This window comes from Pelodiscus sinensis, unplaced genomic scaffold (genome assembly GCF_049634645.1).
Source record: "Pelodiscus sinensis isolate JC-2024 unplaced genomic scaffold, ASM4963464v1 ctg49, whole genome shotgun sequence".
Classification (NCBI taxonomy): domain Eukaryota; kingdom Metazoa; phylum Chordata; order Testudines; family Trionychidae; genus Pelodiscus; species Pelodiscus sinensis.
This window is the reverse complement of record NW_027465953.1, coordinates 512,744-524,072: the sequence shown is the minus strand read 5'-3', so window position 1 is coordinate 524,072 and position 11,329 is coordinate 512,744. Positions and strand designations below refer to the sequence as shown.

The 11,329-nt window shown below is 48.8% G+C and overlaps 1 protein-coding gene across 1 annotated transcript in view; it reads right to left on the bottom strand.

The window, feature by feature from the left end:
* Positions 1–3,440: 3,440 nt before the first annotated feature.
* LOC142825339 (maestro heat-like repeat-containing protein family member 2B) overlaps positions 3,441–11,329 on the bottom strand; it is a 44,664-nt gene continuing 36,775 nt past the window's right edge. Inside the window, exons 23-27 of the mRNA XM_075917295.1 lie at positions 10,506–10,661; positions 9,339–9,473; positions 7,021–7,123; positions 5,983–6,048; positions 3,441–4,062 (exon numbers count right to left, since the gene is read on the bottom strand). Coding sequence (XP_075773410.1) covers positions 3,989–4,062; positions 5,983–6,048; positions 7,021–7,123; positions 9,339–9,473; positions 10,506–10,661 — 534 coding nt within the window. The 3' untranslated portion in view covers positions 3,441–3,988. The remainder of the gene's footprint in view (positions 4,063–5,982; positions 6,049–7,020; positions 7,124–9,338; positions 9,474–10,505; positions 10,662–11,329) is intronic.

The following is an 11,329-nucleotide window of genomic DNA, read 5'->3' as shown; positions in this document are numbered from 1 at the left end:
CGTGTCAAGGCTCTTCTTTTAAAGGGTTTCGGGGGTCCTGTGCGTCGCGGATATGACGCATTTCTCTTTCTCTTCCTCCTTTTAATATACATCAGCCCTGACCCTTCCTGTTTAGCCGGATTCCCCACCTTCTCCAAGACAGCCTGGGAAACGTGGCCTACCACATCTCTGGCTATGTTTTGAGCGGCTGTTTTTATGTGGGGTTTAATAATCTCTAGCCCTCTTCGCAAAAGCGGTACAGCTTTTCGAAAAAGGCTACGGAATATACCGCCCACGCCGGCCCCGTACATCACAGGGGCTCCATGATATCCAGGAAGGGCATATCCAGCCTGGGCTTTGTAATAGTTGCTGTAGACTTTGGAGTCACCGTAATTTTTTACGATCGCCATAATAGTGTTTTGCTTTTTAGAAACCTCGCTCTTTCCGGGAACGCAGGTGCAGCTTCACAATCACCTTGCCAAAGCAAAATGAAACGCATCTGTTTTGATCCGTCTTTATTTCAATGGTGATGGTGTCGATGTGGTGTTGACTGATGGGTACGTAATGAGGCTTATCGTAGGTGATGGTAACAAACTCATTGTTATTTCCTCTGACAGGGACGCAGCGTAACAGGGGGACAGAAAAGTCCCCCACAAACTGGTGTTCTACAATATCCGTGTATAGATACAAGGAGTTGAAACCCCCTGTGATGTCTGCTGAGAAGGGACTCTTCTGGACACTGTGCCCGGGGGCCAAACCCAGAATGTTAGCTAGCTCCCCGAGGGTAGAAAACGTAGCAGTAGCATCGGTGGATTTAAGTCTACATTTTCTACTCACGGGGTCATAATTCATGATAACATCAGGCGGTCCAGAATGACGTGCCACAATGCTATTCATATGTTCCAATAATTCGGGTATAGTTGAGTAATAACCTCGCCGTAGGATATAACTCCATGGTTTATCTCCAAAGGTGATTTGGAAAGGGGTGTCCTCAGTAATGTTGTTCCAGCTGTGTGGATATTGTATTTCCGCTAACCCCACTTCCCAGGCCCCCGGGAGATCCAACGACTTTATTAGCTGTATTGTAAAGGCCGAGCTGGTGTTTTGGGGAAAAACCCCAGAGCTGGCGTTGCTGGGCAGAGTGATGTAGAAGCCCCCGTCCCCCATTTCTCTCCTTGCAGGTGGGATTGTTTTTATTCTCGCTTAAACGTTACAGAGTTGAGAAGCTTCTACCCAACTGTTAAATTTGTTGGGCCACCCCAGCCATTTCACCAATAGCTGCTTTTTTCTTCCTTTCCCTTTCTCTGCTAGAACTTTTTCAATCCTGTAAATCCTGTCTTGTTTGGGGTTCACCTTTTGTAATTCTTCAGGGTAAAACGACCCCGTCACTGTCTCACCCTCGTAATCTTTTAATCGGTAGACAGGTCTCTCACCCCTGGTTAAGGCTTCATCCACTATGAATATCTCATCGGTAAATGTTTGTTCATAACCTTTTTTAAAGGCACCTTTGGTTTTAGAGAGTCTCACGTGGTCCCCTTTTCTAAAAGGAACAACAGCCTGTTTTATTTTAACATCATCTCCATAAACAGTTTTCCAGACCTTCAGAGAATTTGCGGGGTTCACATCAGCAGGTCTGGTCCGTATAGTTCTGTGAAAGCTCCAGCTGTAACTCTTTATAAACTCAGATAATATGTCAATGTAGCGAAAGGTATTGTGGGCTGTAAAATATCTCCACATCCTAGATTTTAAAGTTCTGTTAAATCGCTCCACAACCCCCGCTTTGACTTCATTGTTAGTAACAAAATGGTGGACACCATGCCGCTTTAACAATCCACTTAAAGGTTTGTTTAAAAATTCTTTTCCCCGATCCGTTTGTAATTTTTGAGGCACGCGACCTTCGCTGAAAATAGCTTTAAAGGCCTTGGCTACCTCCTTGCCCGTCTTGTCCTTTAGGCCTAAGGCCCAGGCATATTTTGATAAAATGTCTATCACTGTTAAAATATACTTAAAACCGCTGTTGCGTTTGGAGAACCGGTGCATATCCACCAAATCTGCTTGCCATTGTGCATCCACGTCTGAGACAATGGTCTTGTCTCTTTTAAAATGTATTCGAGCAGGCTTGTGCAAAGAGTAAGCGTCTTGGTCCGAAAGCCATGATGTTACCTGTCTTCTGTTCAAAGTTTTACTGTGCTTTTTGACTGCTTGAAACAGAGGGTTCACCCCACCAAAGCTGCCAGCTTCCCTGGGGGTGTAATGTATTTTCTCTAACAGAGCAATCTGCGTAGACATGACTGTTATTTGTGTTAGTAAAAGATGCTGTAAGTATGGAAGGAACACATTCACACCAACACATTTCATACAAGTTTTATTAAGCATCTGGATTAACACACCCTTTTACAGCCATCTGCAAATGGGCACCATGACACCCCCACCACTATCGCTATTAGGGAGTCCGAGTTAATTCATTCTTGCACGTTTGTTCTCGAGATCCATGTGTCAGATATGAGCAAAAAAAGCGGGCACAAGATAGATTTACTCCCACAGGATTACCGATGTGCAATTTCTCAAAGGTTTCTAGAAAGTCATCGTCGACCTGGCAAGAGATTGTCAAAAAAGAGAATAAGCTACAGCTGCTGGTTTTTAGATTCACAAAACACCCATGATGCCCCCCACCTCGATTTTTTCATTTACCTGTTTGACTTCTTTTCCGTTCACCTTGTCCGACTCCTGGGAGAGATGGGCAGCATCCTCCACAGGGACAGATAACGAGAGGCCGTCTAGCTCGTCAGGCTGCCGTGGGAGGAGTTGGGTTTCGGGATCAGATCCTGGTGTATCCAATAGCAGAGGGGGCAAAGGGCCCCTTTTTGCCTCTCCCTCGTCCTCGGAACTGTTGCTGATGTGGCACTTTCTTCTCATGTGGTGGAAGGCCCTCGTCACCAAAACAAACTCCAAACTTCTGGTGGGGGTGGTGAAAGAGTCCATGTTTCTGCTCAGCGTTTGCACGCTCTCTGAAACACGCGCTCTTGGAACAAGATGGCTTCTTTTGTGTGGCGCTAGAACTTATGGGGAAGTGCTATGCTCTGATTGACAGAGGGTGTCACGGGAAGCTCTTAGAGGGGTCACACGACCAGCTTCCGGTCTGGTCAACGGGTCCCAGAACTGCACCCCCCAAATGGTCAAAGCGATTTGTGGGGCGGTCCTACAGGGAAAAAAACCCTCCTGATTGGTAGAGGGAGGCAGGGTGAGTTCTTAGAGGGGTCACACAACCCACTACTGGGCGGGTCTTCCGGTCCCGGAACTGCCCCCTGATTGGTCAAAGCAGTTCACGAGGCAGTCCTACAGGGAAAAAACCCCTCCTGATTGGTGGAGGGAGGCGGGGCGAGTTCTTAGAGGGGTCACACGATCCACTTCTGGGCGGGTCATCCGGTCCCGGAACTGCCCCCCGATTGGTCAAAGCGGTTCGCGGGGCGGTCCTACGGGGAAAGCCCTTCCTGATTGGTAGAGGGAGGCGGGGCAAGTCCTTAGAGGGGTCACATGACACCCCTTACTTCCGGTCACCTGCCCCTCTTGACCCCGGATGTATTACCCCCAAGGGCGGGACTTCCGGTGACAGGGGACGGGCCTAACGGGGGTCACATGACATCCTTTTTTACTTCCGGTCACCTGTCCCTCTCGACCCGGATGTACTACCCTCCAGGGGCGGGACTGCCGGTGACAAGGGAGAAGGAACTTCCGGGGAGTCGGGGGGGGGGGACTTCCAGGGTCAGGTGGCAGGGCTAATGTTTGATTGATGGTAGGGCCCTTATACTACTCTCCTACCCCATAGCAGAGCTGGCCGCATACCACCAAGGTCTAGCTTCCCACCGAAGTATATGAGGTGCAAGCTGGAAACAAGCTGGCACAGACAGAGCACATTGTCCTCCAGCAATCCCTCTCTTGTTCCCATTCAAGGTAGCAGGAGCTCTTTGATCTATTTGTCTGTGCTTCATTCCCCGAGCACTCATCCAGGTCAGATGTCTCTTAGGACCTGAGTTGCCACCAGCTGGACAATGGGACTTGGGTCATTCTGTAGTACCTGGAGAGCTGGAATTACAGAGAATATGACTCACTTTTCATATAGTCACCTATGCCTGCAGTAGCTGGAGATTTAGTACCAGTGAGTACCAAGCTACAGAAGCTCTCTGTACAAACAAAGCTTTAGGTTCCTCCATTGGGATCCTTCCAAGCTCCAAACTGAGATGGAGGAGGGGGGAGAGGGGAGACCCTGACCCTACCAGAAACTCATCCAATTGGAAGGTGCTCCATTGACTCAATAGCTTCTGCTTTTAAGTTATTTTACATCTCCTGACAGAAATAAATCTGATGGTGTGGAGTTTGGGGTAGCAAAAAGTGGCTTCCAGGGAGCCGATGGAGCCCAAAGAGTGGATCACACAGGTTGGGAAGAGGCATTGCCAGGATAGCCAGGAGATGCACTGACTTATATCACACTGGCTGCAGTTTCCTCCAGGTACGTCTACACCGCAAAGTTAATTCAAAATAACAGCTGTTATTTTGAATTAACTTTAATAGCATCTATACATGCAAACCGCTATTTCGATATTAATTCGAAATAGCAGAGCGCTTAATTCAAATTTGGTAAACCCCAGAGCTATTAAAGGGATAGACCCTGGCCCGTGCCAGATCCAAGCCTACCAGCCAAGAGCCAGCAGTGGCCACTGGGGCCCCTGAGCCAGTAGCCACAAAACGTGAGCCAGCAAGGCACTGGCAGCCAACCCTCCACTGCTCCTCAGGAGCAGTCTGCCAGCACCCAGGAGCCTGACAGGGGCTGGAGAAGGCGGGTGCCTTCCTGGTCCAGGGTGGAGATCATGGACCTTATTCAGGTTTGGGAGGGATGCCCCAGCATCCATGATCTCCGCACTAGACAGAGGAACACGGCCGTCAATGGCAGGATAGCTGCCAGCCTGGCCACCAAAGGCCACATGCGAACCCAGGAGCAGGTTTGCATGACATTCAAGTTGGTGCGGTGAGACCCCCAACCTTGGGCCCTGATCTTCCCTTCTCCTTTCTTCCCTTTGCTTCTCCCTTCCAACTTCCTCCTCCCAGGTTTCACCCTCCCCTCTCCCACCCACTCTATTCCTCTCTCCCACCTCCTTTTCCCAGTCTCCCCAGAGGTTCACCCTGTTGTTCAATAAACCCAGTTTCTATTTTTGAACATACATGTCTTTTATTTGACATCAGGAAGGGAGGCTAGGGAGGAGTAAGTAGATGGACGTGAGGGAGGAATGGGGCACGAGCCCCCGGTGGGGAGGACCGGGGTGGTTCTGAGGGCTCCTCGGGGTGGACACTCTCCTGCAGGGCCTCCTGGATCCTTACAGCCCCCCAATGGACTCCCCGGACGGTAGCCTGCAGCAAGTGCAGCTGGGCTGATGGCAACAACCCTACGAGACGCACCGGTGTGCCCAGGGGCAGCTCTGGCTCCATGTGGCCGAGTGCTGTGGTGTCCCGAGTGCAGGCACTCAGGGCACTCCAAGACAGGACTGCTTTGTTGTCCCTCATCGGGGTAGACAAGCGAGCGGGGAACCCGGGGTGGGGGTAGGGTCCCGTGAAGCACGGAGCTCAGTTAGCCTGAGGCAGCAGCCCCACACACTATGTCCTAACCTGATGCCCTGCCAGCACTGGTTCCGGCCAGCCTGAACTTCGGTTCAGGGTCCACTCAGCGTGGACGCGCTATTTCAAAATAACAAAATGCTATTTTGAAATAGGTTTTGTGTATAGATGCATAATTCGAATTAGCTTAATTCAAATTAACTATTTCGAATTAAGTTAACTTGAATTAACGCTGTAGTGTAGACGTACCTCTTTCAGAGCAGACTAAAGCTGAATCTGTCCTTTGATGTGTGGCTGATGCACTTCACACCTGTGGTATCAGTTACTGCTTGCTTGTCAGCTAAATTTCTTTATAACTCACTAATGAATAGGATTTCACCTGTATTTGTTACTTACAGGTCAACAGATGTTCCATGTCCAGCCATTTCATATTTTTGGTGTCCGTATGTTCCAGGATGATGCCTAAATAAGCAGTGTAAAATAAACATCAATAAAAAACCTTCTCTTGTTAAGTGCAAGGTGATAACACTGGCCCTTTGGCTTCTATTGTGGGTCTAAGGTGAGCTGTAGGCAAGAAAATACTAGAAAAGTTTAGCGTCCACACTGAAGAGAATAAGAGAAAAAAATTAAGAATGTTTACATAAAACCTCATTTGCTTTAAACAATCTATGTTCCTCTTGCCACTGCTGTCAGTTATTGGAGATATACTAGGATAGTGTATTAATCTAGTGGTGTGAACAAAGGGCTGGGGCCAGGAATAAGTGCGTACTAAGCAAGGATCTCACATGGATAAATTAATTAGGCCACAGTGCTTGCCTGGCTTGCATGGGTGTGCTAAGGAAAGGATGGCACAGGGCCAAAGGGGAGGAATCTAGTGCTTCCTGGGCAAGGCAATCAGGAACCTGCAACAGCAGGCACTGTGTGGCGGTGGGCTGCCTACCTCCCAGTGATGAAGCACCAGTAAGGAACAGTGAACAACACTGAGCTTAGGTCTATAGTTTGAGTCCACACTAACTCTGACTACTAAAAATAGAGTGCAGGTAAGATGACAGAAGCAGTCGGAGGAGCTAGCCACCTTGAGAACAGACTTTTGGGTTTGGATGGGATCATCCTTGGAATAGTTAACCCCTCCTGCTACTCCTGCCACAGCTACTCTATTTTTAGCACACTAGTTTGATCGGAGAATAAACATACCCTACGTGACAGTGTGCCAGCCTCTGCTACTAAATGACTGCGCCATCTCAAAGCATTCTATTGCAACTTACAAATTCCTCCTAACACCACACTGGAGAAGTAGGAGAACATTAACATCTCCATTTATGCATGAGAAGTCACAGCACGGAGAGATTAATAGTAGCTCAGTGCTGCACACAGGGACTTTTTCTGTCTACCTCAAAGGGAATACCAAAAGGGACACGGCACACTTTCTCTCACCAGCTAACTTGGCTGCAACTGCCCGGATCTCTTCCCAGCTGCTGCAGAAGTATGTGATGGTAGTTTTGTAAAAGTTCTCCAGTAGCTCAGCCTTCTCTTTGGCCTAGAGAAAATCAGGGACACATGAGCTCTCTCTGGCTAGAAATGCCCTTTGACTGCCAACACATGCCTTTACAAACCACAAGTAAACAGTCTGTGTTCCTCTTGCCACTGCTGTCAGTTATTGGACTCACTCAGACTTTTTTTTTAATTTAAACAAGTAAATAAAAGAAAGGACAGGAGGCTGTGTAGAAGTGGGGAAAGTGGGAATCTATGGCAGATTTACATTCCTCTCACCCTCAGTCCTGTATCCCACTCTAATAGGGTACGTCTACACTACAACGTTAATTCGAACTCACTTAGTTCGAATTACTTAATTCGAACTAAGCTAATTAAAACTAACGGATCTAGACTAAAAAACTAGTTCGAATTAGCGTTTTACTAATTCGAACTAGCATGTCAACATTAAGTGGACCCTGAACCGGGCTTAAGGATTGCCGGAAGCAGTGCCGGCAGGTCATCAGAGGAGGACTTAGAGCGTGGAGATGCTGTCTCAGGCTAGCCGAGGGCTGTGCTTAAAGGGTCCCAACCCCCACCCCGGACAGACAGTTCTCAGGGGTGCCCCGCTTGCAAAGCAGTCTTGGCTTGGAGTGCCCGGAGTACCCACACTGGGCACATCACAGCACTTGGCCATCAGACCGGCTGCACTTGCCGCAGCCTGCCATCTGGGGAGATGGGGCAATTGGGGGGCTGCAGGAGAGCTTCCACCACAAAAGCCCGCAGAGCCAGCCCAGTCCTCCCCATCGGGGGCGCGTACCCCATTCCTCCCTCAACTCCTTCCACTTACCCTTCCTAGCCCCTCTTCTTGATGTACAAAATAAAGGACAATTGTGTTCAAAAATGGAATCTGTCTTTATTGAACAAAACTGGGGGAGACTGGGAAAAGGGGGTGGAAGAGGGGAAGAGAGAGGGTGGCAGAGGGGAGGGCAACTAAAATGATCAGGGGTTGGGAACAGGTCTCATATGAAGAGAGGCTAAAGAGACTGGGACTTTTCAGCTTAGAAAAGAGGAGACGGAGGGGGGACAGGATAGAGGTCTCTAAAAGCAGGAGTTGGGTGGAGAGTTGGGTACAGAAAAGTTCTTCATTAGTTCCCATAAAGAAGGACTAGAGGACACCAAAGGAAAGGAATGGGTAGCAGGCTTCAAACTAGTAACAGAAAGTTGTTCTTCGCAAAGCACAGAGTCAACCTGTGGAACTCCTTGCTGCTGGAGGCTGTGAAGGCTACAACTAGAACAGAGTTTAAAGGGAAGTGAGATCAAGCCATGGAGGTTGGGTCCATGGAGTGGTATTAGCCAGGGGGTAGGAGTGGTGTCCCTGCCCAAAGTTTGTGGAAGGCTGGAGAGGGATGGCACGAGACAAATGGCTTGGTCACTGTCTTCGGTCCATCCCCTCCAGGGTCCCTAGGGTTGGCCGCTGTCGGCAGACAGGCTACTGGGATAGATGAACCTTTGTTCTGACCCAGGATGGCCATTGTAAGCTCAGTGCTCAGGGTCGGGGGTCTCAGTGGACCCCCTTGATTTTCATGCACACCTGCTCCTGGGTGGCCAGGCTGGCAGCTCTCCTGCCCTAGCCGGCCACCTTCCTGTGCCTAGTGCGGAGATCGTGGATGAGGTCCACGATGTCCGCACTAGCCCAGGAGGGAGCCCGCCTTTTGCGGTCCCGGGCAAGCTCCCAGGACCTGCCAGCCTGGTCCCGGGAAGAGGGGGAGGGCTGGGGGGCATCGGGTGGGTGGCTCGATCCGCACCAGGTGCAGGGTCTGCTGGCTGGGTGCTGGCAGGCTTGCACCTGGCACGGGCACCGTAGCCAGACCGTGCCCCTTTAAGGGGTCCGGGGCCGGGAGGGGGGCATAGAGTTTCCCTGGTGTTGGCCGGAGTGGCCACCAGGGAAAGCTGGGGAGGGCTAGCCTCCCACTAGTTCGCATTAAGGGGCTACACAGCCCTTAATTCGAACTAGTAAATTTGAACTAGGCTTAATCCTCGTGGAATGAGGATTACCTAGTTCGAACTAAGCGCTCCGTTAGTTCGAATTAAATTCAAACTAACGGAGCGCTAGTGTAGCACCTATGAAAGTAAGTTCGAACTAACGTCCGTTAGTTCAAACTAACTTTGTAGCATAGACATACCCATAGATACTTACATTGCCCATCACACATTCCCCCTGCTTCTACACCACAAGCCTATGCTGTCAATAATCTCATATAATTCTGTAGGTCACTCACAAGGTGTCTGCAGATATCCATCTGGAGCTCCTCAGGGTTCAGCTTGGTTCTCCAACTAAGATGCTCATTAAGTATAGTTTGGAGCCTCTTCAGTCCCAAAAATGGGGCACAGAGATGAAATGTAGCTCTGCACTCCTGAAAAAGAGGGTTGCACCATTGAATTGTTCCATAACACGTATTGTGCTCATTCAAATGGAACTCATGTCCTTGACTGCTCATCTACCCCAAGAATAAAAGGGATTCCCCTGAAGTAATAGACAGAAAATATGCCAGCATGACTTTAATAGGGGGAAAGGGATTCTACTTCTGGAGTATTGCATCCAATTCTGGGCACCCCATTACTTAAAAAATGTTGATACATTGGAGAAAGTCCAATGGAGGGCAACAAAGATGATTAGGAGGCTGGAACACATGATTTACAAGGAGAGGCTGAGGGATTTGGGATTATTTAGTCTTCAGAAGAGAAGAGTGAGGGGAGCTTTGATAGAAGGCTTTAACTACCTGAAGGGGGATTTCAAAGAGGATGGAGAGAGGCTGTTCTCAGTGGTACTAGATGACTGAATGAGGAGCAATGGTCTCAAGTTACAGTGGGGGAGGTCTAGGTTGGAGATTCGGAAAAACTATTTTCCTAGGAAGGTGGTGAAGCACTGGAATGGGTTACCTAGGGAGGCAACGGAACCTCTAAATCTAGAGTTTTCAAATCCTAGCTTGACAAAGCCCTGGCTGGGATTGTTTAGTTGAGGCTGGTCCTGTTTTGGGCAGGAGGTTGGACTCAGTGACCTCCTGAGGTCTCCTCCAAACCTATGGTTCTATGATTTTATAATACTGAAAACTGGAGATAGCAGCAATGTTTTTTCAGAACAGATGTAGCTATGAAAGCTGCTTCACTAGGCATAGCTGTGGTCTTTCCTCTGTTGTGGGGAGGCAGGAACGTGGGGTGCAGAGATAGGCAGGAATGAACTCTTGGGATCAGACCCATGACCTATCCTGAACTCCAGTGAGACAACCCTGGCTGCTAAGGACCAGCCTGTCTGGGATTGACTCAAAAGGAGGGCAATGAACTGAGGGAAGAATTTAGGTCTCCACTGCTGGAAGGAATAGCAGAGCTCCCCTGGCATCAGGAGGAAGATTCTTTTTGCTTAGTAATTAAGTCACTGTCATTCTTACCATTGAAACCTCAGGGCTTGGATCTTGCAGGTGCAGCAGAAGCGTGACCCAGCTCTGTCTAACCTGCTTGGCAAAATAGTCCTTCCATTTTCTCTTTGCAGAGCCGGCCAGGATACCAAACAGGACAAAGGCCAATGCACGAAGAGTGTTGTCCTCCTATAGCCAAGAAAGCCACACAGGTTGGTAACGAAGAAATAACCACATCATGTAGCTAGCACAGCTGTCTCTTCTACATTAGGGTAGAGTGATTCCAACTACAGAAGTTTAAAAGAACTGGAATTAATCAAGTTTGGGCCAAATGTGTTGATTCATCAAAATACTTTGAAGACAGTTCAATTTTGACAACATTCTTCCAGAAGCCAAGTAGGGGTACTTGGTCAGCTTCTTGGTGACCCATCTAGCAGGCTAACTGGGATCTTGGGCTTCCTGGCCCTCACCTTCAGAACAGCCTGTCTGGCAGGCTGACAAGGAGCCAGGAAATGTGCACCCTGGCACCTCTAATTCCCAGTGTTTCCAGGTTCCCTGTCTCCAGCATAGTCTGCCAGTAGACTGCCCTCAGGCAAGGCTCCCAGTAGAGCTGGGTTGAGAATAGTATTACGGTTTCACAAAGAGTTTTGAAATTTGGGCTGGGGAGTGTGTCCCCCAAATAGGAACAAAACCAAAATTTGAAATCTCAAACTTCTCTGCAAAATGGAATAATTTCAACCATCTGACATAAAAATCGTATGGAGCAGGCCCAAAACAGTCTATTACACCCTGTATGCCCATTTTCCTTGTATGCAGCTACCTAATCTAGTATTCATACTTCCTTTGCCATTCTCATT